Genomic DNA, 19,002 nt, shown 5'->3' with positions numbered 1-19,002 from the left:
AATCCCTCTCATCCGGCAGCTTCAAGTATCCGGCACATTTTTCCCCGAGCCTTAAAATCAATAAAAAATCAACGTGTACTCAGAAAATCAATTAAAATTCCCACGCGAGGCATACTCCGTCCCCTTGCCACCACAGCGCACTGCTTCGCGCCACCCGCAGCCCACTGCACTGTGTTTACTCAGTGACTCAGTCCCGCGTGTGCACTGTTTATCGCCTGACGCCTTCATCACGCCTAAAGTTGTAGAAAAAAGGAAGTGTGTTGTGCTTACACTTAAGCAGCTGATCAGATCAGCTGATCATTGTTGTGGTAAGATGCGTGAGTGTAGGGTGGTCACTGTGGACATAATTTCACTTCTATTCAAGTATCCGGCACGTCGGCGGTCCCGTTGATGCCGGATAAGAGGGATTTTACTGTACCCTGTTTATCTTGCACATCTACTCACTTAGCTTTAAATAATGGCTGCTGACCATTTAAATCTCTTTTATTTCAGTCGAGGTACTGCACCATCCTACGTGTACCGGCAGCTTAGCGAACTGTACCGTCCCACTTCTTGTGTAACAAGAAGGTAACAGCTTTAATCCTTGCAAATAAGGAATAAGAGAAAAGAGACACACCTGCCATTTGTACTGTTATGCTGTAGTGTTCTGTCATTTTTTTCCTCTTTTATCCTAGAACCATTTTTGGTCATTCATGTTTCTAAAAATTATTATACAAAAATGTTGAGCTTAATATGTTTGGTGTAGTTTTTTGTAACATGTGTTATTGTTAATGTGTGTGGTTCCCCTCAGGAAGAATGTTGCAGTATTAGCAGTAATGTTACAGCCAATGGAAGTGTCTGTATTGTGCTTTGGTGGGAGGTTAATTTGATGTATTTTTAGAGTTGTGCAGGATATTATAGCAAGCCCTCAAAATAAAGAAAATAACTATAGAAAACACTCCTTGTATTGAAAACACCACTGCAGAGAAATCTCTAATGAAACAGGAAACCCTACATTCAGTACTGTGTGGTTGTTGCAGTAACACTGAGCTAAATGCCTTTTGGATGGTTGTACACTAAAAATAATGTAAAAATGCCTATAAACAACTGTCCGTCCCTGCATTAAAAACCTTTCATCATAAAATTACACACAAGATACTCAACCAGTGCATGAATGTTCAAGCGGTACCATTTGCTCCCTTCTGCACAGCTTGCAGCAACACTTCTGGCGCTGCATAGTGAACAGTGAAGCACGGTGTCTTCGTGCTGCCATCCTTTTCCTTGTCAGGCATCAAATGTGCAAACCCAAAATCCACAATCTTAATAACTGAATCTTCAGAAGAATCCTTGAACAAGAGATTCCGTGAAAAGATGTTTAGATTAGAATGGCCTCGGAGAAGGATAATATCTGAATGGAATAAATTCATACTTTTTATTATAAAGGCCATACAAATGATGGAGATCAATAATATTCCGTGCAATAAATTCTTTAAAATAAGCAGATGGAAAATCAATGCAAAAAAACTTCCTTTTTTTACCTTTCCTTTCTTTTCTTTTCTTTTCTGTCTATCCTCAACACCAACCCTTTTCACCCCTGTCTGGCTTTAGGTCTCCGTGAACACTGATGCTTTTCCTGTGCACGTAGTGAACTGCTGACACCAGGTTCCTCACGACGACCGAAGCCCGAGGCGAGCCTCTGTGAACCTCTCGTGTTTCCTGATCCTCTGAGGCAGCCAGCTCTCCACCTCCAAGGAGCTGCATCACAATGTAGGTGTGTGCCTGTGAAACCAACATGAATTAGATACAGGCATACAATGATTAAATGCAAGGAAAAGAAAATAATATGATCTTAAACTAATTGTTACTTAAATCATTTTGTGTCAAAATGATTTAATATCAATGACATATCCAAAAGAAAGAGTGAGTGAAGTTGAAAGTAGTGATAGGTGAGGAAAGCTACTTGGATGGTAGTACTTGGATGGGGTAGAGAAGTGTGTGTTAAAGACATCATGCAGTTGAACAAGCAACAAGGAAAGGTCTAGATAAGGAGGATGGAGGTTCTTCTGGTGTGGCCACCTCCTCAGGGGATGCTCCCACAGAGAGTGAGGCAACACAGAGATAGGTAGATGGAGAGAATGTCAATGACTGTTAAAAGATAGTAGAGGAAGAAGAAGAGTGGTCTGATGAAATTAGTGTATTCAAGCAGGAATCACTCTAGTGCAAGTGTTTATCCATAACTGAGAGTGGTAGGTATTACACAGTGCTCAGTAAACAAACTCCACAAAACAAAGGCATATATGGAAGACATTTTCAACTTTCATTATTCAGCTTCCAATGTTGAGAATCATGAATAGATGCTTACCTCATCATGGAAAACTTCATGGAGGTTGTTGACAATGTTGGAATGTCCTTGGCAAGCCCAGAGTAAATTGATTTCTTGTTGGCAGTCTAGTCTTCTTGACACTATCTCCACAGGAAAGTGTTGTTGCCCGCTGGACTTTTGTACACATTCCCGACAGACACTGAAGCTGCCGTCTCCGAGTATATTATCTCGGAGATTCAGTTCGTATTTTTGGAAAAATGGTGAGTCCTGAAAAAAATACATGTCTATGAGTTATTTCATACATTTTTTTTCATCACAAGTACTTTAATAATTAAATGAGAAAGTATGCATACAACTAGACACAAATATAATTCACACATAACTAAAACTAATAATAAGATGAGGAAGCTGGGAAACTCCTAAACTATATATCTATTCTTACAATGAGTCTATCCCTCACAGGGGAAGACATCAGCCATGCATACTTATATTATTACTACTGCTACTACTATGACAATTTACCTTTACTGTCAAAATCACGCTGAGACAATTCACCAAAAATTCAAGTATGTTTTAATGCTTTCACTGATACAAAACAATTTGCAGCACCACCAGAAGTAATGCATGAAATCTTTATAATCATCTACTTGAAAGAAGGGGATTAAAAAGAATGGATTTTGCAATTTGTACCCAGTTTAAAGATTAGAGATGGCTGTGGAACAAGTAAAAATGTCTTAGAGTGATTAATGGTTAAGGAAAGATGTAGCAAACAGCAGTCAAAGAGTTAATAGTGAAGAATCAAAATTAGCAAGTAAATCAGCAACAGCAGAATAGAAACTGAGTACTAACCTTAAAGCTACAAGCCAATAATAGGTTGGTTGTGGAAGGTCTTCTGTCTGGTGACATCTTGAAAAGGCTGCTGCTGTCGCTGATGACATTGTCAGTGAAGAGAATTGATGGAGCAACGTAGGAGTAGCCCTGAAATAATAATGTAACAATACTATCTTTGGAAGAGTACACACACTCATATAAATACATACATACATACATACATTCATACATATACACATACATATACAATTAAGTCTTATTTGGGTACTTACATTGAACATTTTCTCAACATCTGGAGGAACGATTGCTGGAGAATCCTGTGGTATCATTGCAGTGAACTCTTCAGAAAAATTACTAACATCTAACTCAGTACTGATTCTTGGTACAAAGGGAGCAGGTACTTTCTTTTGAGCAAGGCATCCCAATTCAATTTCTGTCAGGAAAAAAAGGAATTACCACTTATTACAACCAAACCACATCAATTTTTTTTCTTTCTAAATGTATCTAAAAGTTGCATCAATATAAACCACTTGGTCATTAGGTCACAACCACTACTAAAGACACAACATGACTTCAAGGTAATCATCTTTAAAAGGAAAATATGAAAGGATGGTATTTCTACCTCCATTCCTGTTTCTCATTTACAGACTGGTAAGCAAAAGATGAAGGTAAGTGAATAAAAGAACAGGTATAGGTTAGGTTAAGTTAGGTTAGGTTAAGTTAGGTTAGGTTAAGTTAGGTTAGGTTAGGTTAAGTTAGGTTAGGTTACGTTAGGTTAAAAGAGGTTAGGTTAGGTTAAGTTAAGTTAGGTTAGGTTAGGTTAAGTTAGCATATGTTAGGTTAGGTTAGGTTAGGTTATGTTAGGTTAAAAGAGGTTAGGTTAGGTTAGGTTAGGTTAGGTTAAGTTAGCATATGTTAGGTTAGGTTAGGTTAAGTTATGTTAGGTTAAGTGAAGTCTTTTTTATCTTTTATTTTTTCTGAGTATCTTTTTCTTATAGTATTTTGTTGCCTTTGACCAGTGTCCCTCCTATATATATAAAATAAATAAATAAATAAATAAAGTAAAACAAGAACATTTTTTATGACTTTAAATCATTTTCCCGACACACTTGTGCATGGAGGCAGTGTTGCACGAGTGTTGAGTGACAAATATTGCAGCGTGTTGACAACTAAACACTTTACATCTCAGCTTAGCAACACACACCAACACAACACCCTGCTCACCTTCTCCTTGATGTCCGCAGCCTGTACTGCCCCTCTGTCCCTGCCGTCCACCTCACCACCACTGCCACCGCCATCGCTGCCGCCAACTTGCTTGCCGGATCGGAGGGTTGCCATTGCTCTGAAAGTTACGTTAGGTTAGGTTTGGTTGAGTGGGGCTGTAGGAAGAGGATGTAGGTTAGGTTAGGTTTGGTTATGCTTTGTTAAGTTAGGTGAGGTTAGGTTAGGTTAAGCTAGGTTAGGTTAGGTTTGGCTAGGCTTCTTTAGGTTAGGTGAGGTGAGGTTAGGCTTGGCTAGGTTAGGCTTGCTTAGGTAAGGTTTGGCTAGGTTATAATTGCTTAGGTTACGTTAGGTAAAGTTTGGTTAGGCTAACTTGGGATTAAGACACGAGACAGCCAGTCTTGGGGAGGAGGAAGCACCAGACACAAGTTAGGGTAGGCTTCTTTGTGTTAGGCTTGGTTTGCTTAGGGGCAGCTGAGGAGTGTGAAGCTCCACCACGTTAGGTTAAATTTGAGGTAATATTTTAGTCATATTCTCCCTCACCACCAAAATTTTCCCACTGTAAAAACTTTAATATTTTTCTTTCTGAAGGCTACAAAACAAAATCACTCGTTTTCTCATCCCAGACCCCTAAACACCACCCCTTTCTTCCTTCACACACACACACACACACACACACACACACACACACACACACACACACACACACACACGTTCCCTCACAGCACAAGGGAACATAGACGCGCAATTAAATCCACAACAGCAGTAGCATCAGCCAGCCAGCCAGCCTCTTTTGACTTAAATGTAGGAAACTTTTAAACACGTATATATAACATTTTCTTCTTTACACACACACACACACACACACACTATATATATATATATCCTCTCACTTCCTCCTCGTGTGCTTATCACTGCTTCCGTGACGTGGGAGAGCGAGGGAGAGCGAGAATAAGTTTTATCACCAGCTGGAAGGAAACCACCGCTTTGTTTACATCTGAAAAGAGAAAACGTGGGTGTCACTTGTCACCGGGGTTACTAATCCAAAGCTGAGAGAGAGAGAGAGAGAGAGAGAGAGAGAGAGAGAGAGAGAGAGAGAGAGAGAGAGAGAGAGAGAGAGAGAGAGAGAGATTGTCATATAACCATTTTATACTCAAGATAATAGAAATAGAAGACAGCAAACGTTTAATTATTCACTTTTCAACTTTCCCCACTTCTCTCTAACCTTTCTTCCACTGTGCTGCTGGTGGTGGTGGTGGTGGTGGTCTTCCTGCTTTTCTCTTTTGTCCCTCTACATTCGTATTACTGAATTCGTATAACTGAATATTACCTCTACATTGTATTACTGAATCAACGCCTAACCTAACCTAACCTACAGTGTACCTCTCTATTTACCCTCTACCCATCCCTACAACCTCCAGTACCTTCCCCTGCTAGGACTCCAACACCACAACACCTCGTACAGACCCAGACATCCCACACACGTGCATCTAGAAGCTTCATACATCACAACACACGCTTTAACACCCCTGACACGCTTCTACTATCACAGTCCCCCCTTAAACACTCCAGAACCTTTTATTTTACCTCAAGCACACCACTTCTACCCTCAAAGACCAAATTCTTACCTGCAACATGCCTATAACATAACCAAAACACCTCAAAAGCAACTGCAATCACACTAAAACACCTTGAAACACCTTAAACATATCCAGAACATTCCTAAACGCACAAAAAACATCCTAAACACATCGAAAAGGCACCAAAATATGCCCAAACACACTTAAAATACTCCAAAACTCACCCAAATTGACTTAAAACGCATCCAAAACACACCGTACCAACCCAAAACACACTCAAACTCATCCATAACATCCCAAAACACACTTAAAACATTCCAAAACACTGAAAACGGCCCAAAACACACTGAATTCACCCCAAAACACACCCAGACTGACCTAGAATACCCAAAAATACCCACAAACACGGCCAACACTCACCCGTATCCACACAAAACACACCCAAACTCATCCATAACATCCCAAAATACACTCGAAACATCTCAAAACATTGCAAACAGTCCAAAACACACTTAAAGCACTCCTAAACAAGCCTAAGACACCCCAAAACGCACCAGGAACGCTAAATATTGACTCAAACATCACCACATCCCATCAACACACACTCCAACACCCCATAAACACCTCCAGACACACTCCAACACCCCCTAAACACACCAAATACACTGAAAGCACTGTCAAGGAAGACAAATACTACAAAGACAGACAGGGCAGCAGGGAAAATTAATCTAAATATTGTTTTCTTAGCATTTTCCTGTCTTACCACCTCCTCTATTCCTTCTCCCTTCATTTTCCTCCTCTTTTTCTCTTATTTTCTTACTCATTCTAGTCTTATCTACACGTCTGAGTCTAGAAAGACGTGGAAACACCAGGAAAACACTGCAAAATACGATAAATATTACCGAGGAGACAGCGGAGCCGATCAAGGTCCCTGGTCCATGATGGCGGCCGTGACGTCACGGCAATTTTACGTACCGTAACGGATTTCATTTCGAAATTGACCCCTCGAAAAAATGGAGCTAGGCTGGAATGCCTTATATATTCTGACTTGACAAATACTTAAACTAATATTCACAATATTAAAACAGCTCTAGCCTGAGTAGTATTTAAAAAATATCCAAATGAAATATGGAAAAAGTGTTGAAATATTCGGCACCATTTAAATCATTGAAAAGTCCACAACATTTGAATTTTTAGGAACGTAAAAATTTTTAAAAAATCTGAACTATCATCTTACACAATCAAAAGTGACCTGGAACAAGAAGTAAACAAATAAAACCGAAATTGTGTAAAAACCAAGTGTTGAACCTAAATACGATTAAAAACCACTGAAAAGTCCACCTATTTTGACTCAACAACAAGATAAAACACTTTAAAACATACAAACAATTTTTTCAAGCAATGAAAAGTTAGTTACAAGCTCAAATAGAGAGACAATAACACAAAAAGTGTTGTAATAACAACTTTTAACAGGACCATAAACCATTTTTAAAGTCCACTTATTTCTCTCAACAGGAACCAAAAAACAATTTAAAAATCATAAGCAATTTTTAGAAATACAAAAGACGTAGTTAGAACGTGAAATAAAAAATCAAGTTTGTCAAAATACTGCTAAAAAAACACCCCGCATTTTCGGCAAGCAACACAAAATTCAACACAACTCAACACAAGCCACGAAAATACTTCTAAAGCAAATAATTATTTTTATAAACCATAAAAAACATGCTATACCAGCAGAATAATGAAGTTAAGAAAAAAATAAAAAAATATTGGAACCCACAGGATGAAGCAGGTTGGCAGAGGTAGCCAGGCATCATGGCGGCCCTTGTCAGTGGAGAGAACGGCCGCTATTTTGCCTGTTATTCTTCCATCGTAACTAAATGAGGCAATGGCAGATATATCTAGCTAGCGGATATGAAAGCCTAGTTATGTGGCTCCACTTAGTGACGTGTTAGGCTTACAATAAGTGACAAATGAAGCAGATATTGGCGGACAAATGGGGAAGGCTGCCTCCACCTCAGCTGATAACATTAGATAAGTGTATTTTTTTGACGTTTTTATAATTCCTGTCATGGTTAATTAGTAAGAGTTTTGTGGTGGAGGCTTGGAGCGCTTGTGGCACCGTGGAATGCTGGGTCACGTCAATATATTCCTAACCAGGTGCAAAAACATGAAATACGAGGCTCAACAATAAACAGTAAGGTTAACCACTGACCTGACAGCCCTGTGTTGTTGTTGTGGGTGACACGTAACAACACTATCACAGTTACCGCCTGTTACATCACACTGTGCAAATTAGCTGGCTGGACAAGTGGTGGGCCGGTTTCTTACCAATATTATCCCTTGTGGCACTGCAGGCACCTCCCGGCAGGCACCAAGCTTGCACCAGCACACGCAGGCACCCACCACGGCCCCTGTCACTGTCTTGTTCTGCCAAAATACGTTAAATAAAGCAGCAGTTTATGGCACCCTTTTAACCTAGTGCCTTGTGTCTGACGTCTGGTTGTGTGGTCTGTCCCAGCCTGCTCCGCACAGTACGCAGGCAAACCTATCCACAAGACACTTTTAGCTTTCAATAACAAGCACCAACTTCTTTTATATTATACTAAACTAATAGAAAATTAAATATAAAGAATTATAAGCGTGTAGAAATAAATCTCAGGCCATTATAACTGTAATTGTCAAAGTATCTAGATGTTACTGATTGAAGCGCCAAATTCAAACTTGTCCTGGCGGGACTTGCACTGCAATGTCTCGTCCCTTGTGTGGCGTAATGTGAAATCATTGAAAAGCTTGTGTGAATTGAAGGCTTGGCTTAATACTGTGTTATATCTCAGCTTATCATTATTAAGTATTTACCATTTGACGTTAAAAAACAACAATACTTCACAGAGATATCCAAGTATAACAGAGGCTTCCATACTGTAGCTAATGATCAACAGAGAATTACCAGCCTTTCTCTGTGTGTCAAGGAGAGCCCTTAGGGAAACGTTCGTGTGCGTGTGTGTGGTATGGAAAGATATAATTGCTTAAGTACAGCCTCTCTCTCTCTCTCTCTCTCTCTCTCTCTCTCTCTCTCTCTCTCTCTCTCTCTCTCTCTCTCTCTCTACGTATTTTGCTTGTCTGCCCTCGTGTGTGTGTGTGTATCATTTATTTATTTAAGTTATTTTTCCACAGTGGTGTAACGCCCTTAGGGAAACGTTCGTGTGCGTGTGTGTGTGTGTGTGTGTGGTATGGAAAGATATAATTGCTTAAGTACAGCCTCTCTCTCTCTCTCTCTCCGTATTTTGCCTGTCTGCCCTCGTGTGTGTGTGTGTGTGTGTATCTCATTTATTTATTTAAGTTATTTTTCTTCTTCACGCAGATAGTAATTGACGAACACAACACACCACGTGGAGAGAAGCAAGGTGTGGAGTACCCAAGCCTCTCACAGTCCATGCTAGTAGACTCACCCTGCATGTGGAGATCTCCCAAAATGCACGGAGGTTATTCCAGAGCTGCAGAACAGAGTACTTGAAGCCATTGGTGAACAGAAAGCTGAGGTTGAACAAAGGTAGAGTAAAGATTACACTGACATTTGGGACATTGACATTGTTTGTTACCAGTATTATATTGATTCCTTTTATTTCAGCCAAGAATTGATAGCTGCCCAAGGTGTAAGCAAGATTCACAATGATGAGGTCATTGTGACGTGTGCAATGTGTCCACTGGTCTTGGCCTTCCTGACCAAGGCAGCCACACAAAGGAAATTCCACGTTATTGTTGCCGAACGTGCCCCTAAATATGATGTAAGGTGTTTTATGCGTCTCTTTCACGTCATCGTGTCTGATGTGCACAATACATAACACAGGGACTGCCACATGTAGGGGTGATGGCTTCTTGCAGCTTCCTTTATTTTATTATGTTCTTATGTTCTCAATACATCTTTTACTTGTGCAGGGTCACCCAGTGGCAAAAGCTTTATGTACTGCTGGAATTGAGACAACATTAATTCAAGACTCTGCAGTGTTCCCCATCATGTCACGTGTCAACAAGGTCATCAAAGGTCATCGTTGGCACCGAGACGGTGGTGACCAACGGAGGCATTGAGACCTTTGTTGGTGCAGCCTCTCTTGCCTCACCACCAAAGTTTTATTCTGTTCCAGTAAGTTTTATTTGTTAGTCATTATCCTGATACCTCTTTCAGTGGGGCAGTATTTGAAACATATTTACTGTTGCAAATTGAACAGGGAAGGTATCACAAAAGTACATACCATTTTATTCTCACAGAAATTCTTGATTCCAGTTTTTGATACATTCCTTTTCCACATGTTTATTTCATGTAGGTGGATATACATTCCTCGTGTTGAGTGTTGGATGGTCCTTTCTCAAACCTCAACCTGTTGTTGTCTCATGTGGAGCTAGATACTATCAGATCAGTACCTATATAATATTGAAAATCATGGCATGAATTGTGCATTTTGCTTATTGTCACAAATCTTCATTTTCAGCTGTATGTGTGCACTCCCACATACAAATTTAGCTTGATGGGCTGTGAAGAAATAAGCCACCAAACCACCACTTCTATTATCCCAGAGGGAACAAAGTTTTGGCCGTCTGTAAATACTGCGCTGACTCAGCTAGATTACGTTCCTCCAGAAAATGTCACCAGTTTGATAACTAACAAGTGAGTTTGTGTTGTTCATATGACTGTGTGGTCCTTTCAAGGTGTGATGTTGGGGGTTCATTTAATTTTTTCATTTGCTTTCCTTGTTGGGCCTGGGTTGACCTCAGGAGACATCAGTATTTGTCAGCTTTATGCACAAACTGTTATTTAGCACTGTACTTCATCTCCCAGTAAAACTTCTGATCCTAAATGCATCAAATGAAAGGCCTTTATGTTTTACTTATGAGTGAGATAAACAACTTACTCAATTTATTATACAGTAAAATCCCTCTGTATTATGTGGACATATGAAATTATGTGGACATAATTTCACTTCTATTCAAGTATCCGGCACTTCGGCGGTCCCATTGATGCCGGATAAGAGGGATTTTACTGTACCCTGTTTATCTTGCACATCTACTCACTTAGCTTTAAATAATGGCTGCTGACCATTTAAATCTCTTTTATTTCAGTCGAGGTACTGCACCATCCTACGTGTACCGGCAGCTTAGCGAACTGTACCGTCCCACTTCTTGTGTAACAAGAAGGTAACAGCTTTAATCCTTGCAAATAAGGAATAAGAGAAAAGAGACACACCTGCCATTTGTACTGTTATGCTGTAGTGTTCTGTCATTTTTTTCCTCTTTTATCCTAGAACCATTTTTGGTCATTCATGTTTCTAAAAATTATTATACAAAAATGTTGAGCTTAATATGTTTGGTGTAGTTTTTTGTAACATGTGTTATTGTTAATGTGTGTGGTTCCCCTCAGGAAGAATGTTGCAGTATTAGCAGTAATGTTACAGCCAATGGAAGTGTCTGTATTGTGCTTTGGTGGGAGGTTAATTTGATGTATTTTTAGAGTTGTGCAGGATATTATAGCAAGCCCTCAAAATAAAGAAAATAACTATAGAAAACACTCCTTGTATTGAAAACACCACTGCAGAGAAATCTCTAATGAAACAGGAAACCCTACATTCAGTACTGTGTGGTTGTTGCAGTAACACTGAGCTAAATGCCTTTTGGATGGTTGTACACTAAAAATAATGTAAAAATGCCTATAAACAACTGTCCGTCCCTGCATTAAAAACCTTTCATCATAAAATTACACACAAGATACTCAACCAGTGCATGAATGTTCAAGCGGTACCATTTGCTCCCTTCTGCACAGCTTGCAGCAACACTTCTGGCGCTGCATAGTGAACAGTGAAGCACGGTGTCTTCGTGCTGCCATCCTTTTCCTTGTCAGGCATCAAATGTGCAAACCCAAAATCCACAATCTTAATAACTGAATCTTCAGAAGAATCCTTGAACAAGAGATTCCGTGAAAAGATGTTTAGATTAGAATGGCCTCGGAGAAGGATAATATCTGAATGGAATAAATTCATACTTTTTATTATAAAGGCCATACAAATGATGGAGATCAATAATATTCCGTGCAATAAATTCTTTAAAATAAGCAGATGGAAAATCAATGCAAAAAAACTTCCTTTTTTTACCTTTCCTTTCTTTTCTTTTCTTTTCTGTCTATCCTCAACACCAACCCTTTTCACCCCTGTCTGGCTTTAGGTCTCCGTGAACACTGATGCTTTTCCTGTGCAAGTAGTGAACTGCTGACACCAGGTTCCTCACGACGACCGAAGCCCGAGGCGAGCCTCTGTGAACCTCTCGTGTTTCCTGATCCTCTGAGGCAGCCAGCTCTCCACCTCCAAGGAGCTGCATCACAATGTAGGTGTGTGCCTGTGAAACCAACATGAATTAGATACAGGCATACAATGATTAAATGCAAGGAAAAGAAAATATGATCTTAAACTAATTGTTACTTAAATCATTTTGTGTCAAAATGATTTAATATCAATGACATATCCAAAAGAAAGAGTGAGTGAAGTTGAAAGTAGTGATAGGTGAGGAAAGCTACTTGGATGGTAGTACTTGGATGGGGTAGAGAAGTGTGTGTTAAAGACATCATGCAGTTGAACAAGCAACAAGGAAAGGTCTAGATAAGGAGGATGGAGGTTCTTCTGGTGTGGCCACCTCCTCAGGGGATGCTCCCACAGAGAGTGAGGCAACACAGAGATAGGTAGATGGAGAGAATGTCAATGACTGTTAAAAGATAGTAGAGGAAGAAGAAGAGTGGTCTGATGAAATTAGTGTATTCAAGCAGGAATCACTCTAGTGCAAGTGTTTATCCATAACTGAGAGTGGTAGGTATTACATAGTGCTCAGTAAACAAACTCCACAAAACAAAGGCATATATGGAAGACATTTTCAACTTTCATTATTCAGCTTCCAATGTTGAGAATCATGAATAGATGCTTACCTCATCATGGAAAACTTCATGGAGGTTGTTGACAATGTTGGAATGTCCTTGGCAAGCCCAGAGTAAATTGATTTCTTGTTGGCAGTCTAGTCTTCTTGACACTATCTCCACAGGAAAGTGTTGTTGCCCGCTGGACTTTTGTACACATTCCCGACACACACTGAAGCTGCCGTCTCCGAGTATATTATCTCGGAGATTCAGTTCGTATTTTTGGAAAAATGGTGAGTCCTGAAAAAAATACATGTCTATGAGTTATTTCATACATTTTTTTTCATCACAAGTACTTTAATAATTAAATGAGAAAGTATGCATACAACTAGACACAAATATAATTCACACATAACTAAAACTAATAATAAGATGAGGAAGCTGGGAAACTCCTAAACTATATATCTATTCTTACAATGAGTCTATCCCTCACAGGGGAAGACATCAGCCATGCATACTTATATTATTACTACTGCTACTACTATGACAATTTACCTTTACTGTCAAAATCACGCTGAGACAATTCACCAAAAATTCAAGTATGTTTTAATGCTTTCACTGATACAAAACAATTTGCAGCACCACCAGAAGTAATGCATGAAATCTTTATAATCATCTACTTGAAAGAAGGGGATTAAAAAGAATGGATTTTGCAATTTGTACCCAGTTTAAAGATTAGAGATGGCTGTGGAACAAGTAAAAATGTCTTAGAGTGATTAATGGTTAAGGAAAGATGTAGCAAACAGCAGTCAAAGAGTTAATAGTGAAGAATCAAAATTAGCAAGTAAATCAGCAACAGCAGAATAGAAACTGAGTACTAACCTTAAAGCTACAAGCCAATAATAGGTTGGTTGTGGAAGGTCTTCTGTCTGGTGACATCTTGAAAAGGCTGCTGCTGTCGCTGATGACATTGTCAGTGAAGAGAATTGATGGAGCAACGTAGGAGTAGCCCTGAAATAATAATGTAACAATACTATCTTTGGAAGAGTACACACACTCATATAAATACATACATACATACATACATTCATACATATACACATACATATACAATTAAGTCTTATTTGGGTACTTACATTGAACATTTTCTCAACATCTGGAGGAACGATTGCTGGAGAATCCTGTGGTATCATTGCAGTGAACTCTTCAGAAAAATTACTAACATCTAACTCAGTACTGATTCTTGGTGCAAAGGGAGCAGGTACTTTCTTTTGAGCAAGGCATCCCAATTCAATTTCTGTCAGGAAAAAAAGGAATTACCACTTATTACAACCAAACCACATCAATTTTTTTTCTTTCTAAATGTATCTAAAAGTTGCATCAATATAAACCACTTGGTCATTAGGTCACAACCACTACTAAAGACACAACATGACTTCAAGGTAATCATCTTTAAAAGGAAAATATGAAAGGATGGTATTTCTACCTCCATTCCTGTTTCTCATTTACAGACTGGTAAGCAAAAGATGAAGGTAAGTGAATAAAAGAACAGGTATAGGTTAGGTTAAGTTAGGTTAGGTTAAGTTAGGTTAGGTTAAGTTAGGTTAGGTTAGGTTAAGTTAGGTTAGGTTACGTTAGGTTAAAAGAGGTTAGGTTAGGTTAAGTTAAGTTAGGTTAGGTTAGGTTAAGTTAGCATATGTTAGGTTAGGTTAGGTTAGGTTACGTTAGGTTAAAAGAGGTTAGGTTAGGTTAGGTTAGGTTAGGTTAAGTTAGCATATGTTAGGTTAGGTTAGGTTAAGTTATGTTAGGTTAAGTGAAGTCTTTTTTATCTTTTATTTTTTCTGAGTATCTTTTTCTTATAGTATTTTGTTGCCTTTGACCAGTGTCCCTCCTATATATATAAAATAAATAAATAAATAAATAAAGTAAAACAAGAACATTTTTTATGACTTTAAATCATTTTCCCGACACACTTGTGCATGGAGGCAGTGTTGCACGAGTGTTGAGTGACAAATATTGCAGCGTGTTGACAACTAAACACTTTACATCTCAGCTTAGCAACACACACCAACACAACACCCTGCTCACCTTCTCCTTGATGTCCGCAGCCTGTACTGCCCCTCTGTCCCTGCCGTCCACCTCACCACCACTGCCACCGCCACCGCCATCGCTGCCGCCAACTTGCTTGCCGGATCGGAGGGTTGCCATTGCTCTGAAAGTTACGTTAGGTTAGGTTTGGTTGAGTGGGGCTGTAGGAAGAGGATGTAGGTTAGGTTAGGTTTGGTTATGCTTTGTTAAGTTAGGTGAGGTTAGGTTAGGTTAAGCTAGGTTAGGTTAGGTTTGGCTAGGCTTCTTTAGGTTAGGTGAGGTGAGGTTAGGCTTGGCTAGGTTAGGCTTGCTTAGGTAAGGTTTGGCTAGGTTATAATTGCTTAGGTTACGTTAGGTAAAGTTTGGTTAGGCTAACTTGGGATTAAGACACGAGACAGCCAGTCTTGGGGAGGAGGAAGCACCAGACACAAGTTAGGGTAGGCTTCTTTGTGTTAGGCTTGGTTTGCTTAGGGGCAGCTGAGGAGTGTGAAGCTCCACCACGTTAGGTTAAATTTGAGGTAATATTTTAGTCATATTCTCCCTCACCACCAAAATTTTCCCACTGTAAAAACTTTAATATTTTTCTTTCTGAAGGCTACAAAACAAAATCACTCGTTTTCTCATCCCAGACCCCTAAACACCACCCCTTTCTTCCTTCACACACACACACACACACACACACACACACACACACACACACACGTTCCCTCACAGCACAAGGGAACATAGACGCGCAATTAAATCCACAACAGCAGTAGCATCAGCCAGCCAGCCAGCCTCTTTTGACTTAAATGTAGGAAACTTTTAAACACGTATATATAACATTTTCTTCTTTACACACACACACACTATATATATATATCCTCTCACTTCCTCCTCGTGTGCTTATCACTGCTTCCGTGACGTGGGAGAGCGAGGGAGAGCGAGAATAAGTTTTATCACCAGCTGGAAGGAAACCACCGCTTTGTTTACATCTGAAAAGAGAAAACGTGGGTGTCACTTGTCACCGGGGTTACTAATCCAAAGCTGAGAGAGAGAGAGAGAGAGAGAGAGAGAGAGAGAGAGAGAGAGAGAGAGAGAGAGAGAGAGAGAGAGAGAGAGAGAGAGAGAGAGAGAGAGAGAGAGATTGTCATATAACCATTTTATACTCAAGATAATAGAAATAGAAGACAGCAAACGTATAATTATCCACTTTTCAACTTTCCCCGCTTCTCTCTAACCTTTCTTCCACTGTGCTGCTGCTGCTGGTGGTGGTGGTCTTCCTGCTTTTCTCTTTTGTCCCTCTACATTCGTATTACTGAATTCGTATAACTGAATATTACCTCTACATTGTATTACTGAATCAACGCCTAACCTAACCTAACCTACAGTGTACCTCTCTATTTACCCTCTACCCATCCCTACAACCTCCAGTACCTTCCCCTGCTAGGACTCCAACACCACAACACCTCGTACAGACCCAGACATCCCACACACGTGCATCTAGAAGCTTCATACATCACAACACACGCTTTAACACCCCTGACACGCTTCTACTATCACAGTCCCCCCTTAAACACTCCAGAACCTTTTATTTTACCTCAAGCACACCACTTCTACCCTCAAAGACCAAATTCTTACCTGCAACATGCCTATAACATAACCAAAACACCTCAAAAGCAACTGCAATCACACTAAAACACCTTGAAACACCTTAAACATATCCAGAACATTCCTAAACGCACAAAAAACATCCTAAACACATCGAAAAGGCACCAAAATATGCCCAAACACACTTAAAATACTCCAAAACTCACCCAAATTGACTTAAAACGCATCCAAAACACACCGTACCAACCCAAAACACACTCAAACTCATCCATAACATCCCAAAACACACTTAAAACATTCCAAAACACTGAAAACGGCCCAAAACACACTTAATACACCCCAAAACACACCCAGACTGACCTAGAATACCCAAAAATACCCACAAACACGGCCAACACTCACCCGTATCCACACAAAACACACCCAAACTCATCCATAACATCCCAAAATACACTCGAAACATCTCAAAACATTGCAAACAGTCCAAAACACACTTAAAGCACTCCTAAACAAGCCTAAGACACCCCAAAACGCACCAGGAACGCTAAATATTGACTCAAACATCACCACATCCCATCAACACACACTCCAACACCCCATAAACACCTCCAGACACACTCCAACACCCCCTAAACACACCAAATACACTGAAAGCACTGTCAAGGAAGACAAATACTACAAAGACAGACAGGGCAGCAGGGAAAATTAATCTAAATATTGTTTTCTTAGCATTTTCCTGTCTTACCACCTCCTCTATTCCTTCTCCCTTCATTTTCCTCCTCTTTTTCTCTTATTTTCTTACTCATTCTAGTCTTATCTACACGTCTGAGTCTAGAAAGACGTGGAAACACCAGGAAAACACTGCAAAATACGATAAATATTACCGAGGAGACAGCGGAGCCGATCAAGGTCCCTGGTCCATGATGGCGGCCGTGACGTCACGGCAATTTTACGTACCGTAACGGATTTCATTTCGAAATTGACCCCTCGAAAAAATGGAGCTAGGCTGGAATGCCTTATATATTCTGACTTGACAAATACTTAAACTAATATTCACAATATTAAAACAGCTCTAGCCTGAGTAGTATTTAAAAAATATCCAAATGAAATATGGAAAAAGTGTTGAAATATTCGGCACCATTTAAATCATTGAAAAGTCCACAACATTTGAATTTTTAGGAACGTAAAAATTTTTAAAAAATCTGAACTATCATCTTACACAATCAAAAGTGACCTGGAACAAGAAGTAAACAAATAAAACCGAAATTGTGTAAAAACCAAGTGTTGAACCTAAATACGATTAAAAACCACTGAAAAGTCCACCTATTTTGACTCAACAACAAGATAAAACACTTTAAAACATACAAACAATTTTTTCAAGCAATGAAAAGTTAGTTACAAGCTCAAATAGAGAGACAATAACACAAAAAGTGTTGTAATAACAACTTTTAACAGGACCATAAACCATTTTTAAAGTCCACTTATTTCTCTCAACAGGAACCAAAAAACAATTTAAAAATCATAAGCAATTTTTAGAAATACAAAAGACGTAGTTAGAACGTGAAATAAAAAATCAAGTTTGTCAAAATACTGCTAAAAAAACACCCCGCATTTTCGGCAAGCAACACAAAATTCAACACAACTCAACACAAGCCACGAAAATACTTCTAAAGCAAATAATTATTTTTATAAACCATAAAAAACATGCTATACCAGCAGAATAATGAAGTTAAGAAAAAAATAAAAAAATATTGGAACCCACAGGTTGAAGCAGGTTGGCAGAGGTAGCCAGGCATCATGGCGGCCCTTGTCAGTGGAGAGAACGGCCGCTATTTTGCCTGTTATTCTTCCATCGTAACTAAATGAGGCAATGGCAGATATATCTAGCTAGCGGATATGAAAGCCTAGTTATGTGGCTCCACTTAGTGACGTGTTAGGCTTACAATAAGTGACAAATGAAGCAGATATTGGCGGACAAATGGGGAAGGCTGCCTCCACCTCAGCTGATAACATTAGATAAGTGTATTTTTTTGACGTTTTTATAATTCCTGTCATGGTTAATTAGTAAGAGTTTTGTGGTGGAGGCTTGGAGCGCTTGTGGCACCGTGGAATGCTGGGTCACGTCAATATATTCCTAACCAGGTGCAAAAACATGAAATACGAGGCTCAACAATAAACAGTAAGGTTAACCACTGACCTGACAGCCCTGTGTTGTTGTTGTGGGTGACACGTAACAACACTATCACAGTTACCGCCTGTTACATCACACTGTGCAAATTAGCTGGCTGGACAAGTGGTGGGCCGGTTTCTTACCAATATTATCCCTTGTGGCACTGCAGGCACCTCCCGGCAGGCACCAAGCTTGCACCAGCACACGCAGGCACCCACCACGGCCCCTGTCACTGTCTTGTTCTGCCAAAATACGTTAAATAAAGCACCAGTTTATGGCACCCTTTTAACCTAGTGCCTTGTGTCTGACGTCTGGTTGTGTCGTCCGT

At 39.6% G+C, this 19,002-nt stretch overlaps 2 protein-coding genes and 1 long non-coding RNA gene across 12 annotated transcripts; 1 reads left to right on the top strand and 2 right to left on the bottom strand.

Annotated features, from left to right (window-relative positions):
• Positions 1-1,397: 1,397 nt before the first annotated feature.
• On the bottom strand, positions 1,398-8,487 carry LOC135094426 (ribosomal protein S6 kinase alpha-5-like). 5 transcript variants are annotated; one of them, XM_063994523.1, is made up of 7 exons: positions 8,150-8,486; positions 5,248-5,351; positions 4,358-4,475; positions 3,406-3,566; positions 3,152-3,280; positions 2,342-2,569; positions 1,398-1,758 (listed from the first exon to the last, which is right to left on the bottom strand). In XM_063994523.1, the coding sequence occupies exons 4-7, from the start codon at positions 3,460-3,462 to the stop codon at positions 1,552-1,554; spliced, it is 621 nt and encodes a 206-aa protein (XP_063850593.1). In that variant the 5' UTR covers positions 3,463-3,566; positions 4,358-4,475; positions 5,248-5,351; positions 8,150-8,486; the 3' UTR covers positions 1,398-1,551. The 5 variants fall into 5 exon arrangements, with proteins under 5 accessions (XP_063850593.1, XP_063850591.1, XP_063850594.1 ...); XM_063994521.1 differs by having other exon boundaries at positions 8,266-8,486; XM_063994524.1 differs by lacking the exon at positions 8,150-8,486 and adding an exon at positions 6,837-6,859.
• Positions 7,737-11,497, top strand: LOC135094432 (uncharacterized). 2 transcript variants are annotated; one of them, XR_010263800.1, is made up of 5 exons: positions 7,737-7,819; positions 9,299-9,487; positions 9,566-9,722; positions 9,874-10,078; positions 10,425-11,497. It is a non-coding gene; the product is annotated as an uncharacterized LOC135094432 (long non-coding RNA). The 2 variants fall into 2 exon arrangements; XR_010263801.1 differs by having other exon boundaries at positions 9,566-9,727.
• Positions 11,498-11,957: 460 nt separating this feature from the next.
• Positions 11,958-18,959, bottom strand: LOC135094424 (ribosomal protein S6 kinase alpha-5-like). 5 transcript variants are annotated; one of them, XM_063994512.1, is made up of 7 exons: positions 18,818-18,955; positions 15,785-15,888; positions 14,915-15,038; positions 13,963-14,123; positions 13,709-13,837; positions 12,899-13,126; positions 11,958-12,318 (listed from the first exon to the last, which is right to left on the bottom strand). In XM_063994512.1, the coding sequence occupies exons 4-7, from the start codon at positions 14,017-14,019 to the stop codon at positions 12,112-12,114; spliced, it is 621 nt and encodes a 206-aa protein (XP_063850582.1). In that variant the 5' UTR covers positions 14,020-14,123; positions 14,915-15,038; positions 15,785-15,888; positions 18,818-18,955; the 3' UTR covers positions 11,958-12,111. The 5 variants fall into 5 exon arrangements, with proteins under 5 accessions (XP_063850582.1, XP_063850583.1, XP_063850584.1 ...); XM_063994513.1 differs by lacking the exon at positions 18,818-18,955 and adding an exon at positions 18,702-18,725; XM_063994514.1 differs by lacking the exon at positions 18,818-18,955 and adding an exon at positions 17,389-17,411.
• Between the last annotated feature and the right edge of the window lie 43 nt (positions 18,960-19,002).

Source organism: Scylla paramamosain, chromosome 45 (genome assembly GCF_035594125.1).
Source record: "Scylla paramamosain isolate STU-SP2022 chromosome 45, ASM3559412v1, whole genome shotgun sequence".
NCBI lineage: Eukaryota > Metazoa > Arthropoda > Malacostraca > Decapoda > Portunidae > Scylla > Scylla paramamosain.
The sequence above is the reverse complement of the archived record's forward strand: the minus strand, read 5'-3'. Positions and strand labels throughout refer to the sequence as shown.

Coding starts and splice junctions, on each gene's coding strand:
- LOC135094424 (XM_063994511.1), bottom strand. CDS start 17,476: ATGAAATCCGTTACGGTACGTAAAATTGCCGTGACGTCACGGCCGCCA. Junction 13,127..13,708: donor TATTGGCTTGTAGCTTTAAG/GTTAGTACTCAG, acceptor TATTTTTTTCAG/GACTCACCATTTTTCCAAAA. Junction 12,319..12,898: donor ATGAAGTTTTCCATGATGAG/GTAAGCATCTAT, acceptor TTGGTTTCACAG/GCACACACCTACATTGTGAT.
- LOC135094426 (XM_063994526.1), bottom strand. CDS start 3,462: ATGATACCACAGGATTCTCCAGCAATCGTTCCTCCAGATGTTGAGAAA. Junction 3,281..3,405: donor ATGTTGAGAAAATGTTCAAT/GTAAGTACCCAA, acceptor TTATTATTTCAG/GGCTACTCCTACGTTGCTCC. Junction 1,759..2,341: donor ATGAAGTTTTCCATGATGAG/GTAAGCATCTAT, acceptor TTGGTTTCACAG/GCACACACCTACATTGTGAT.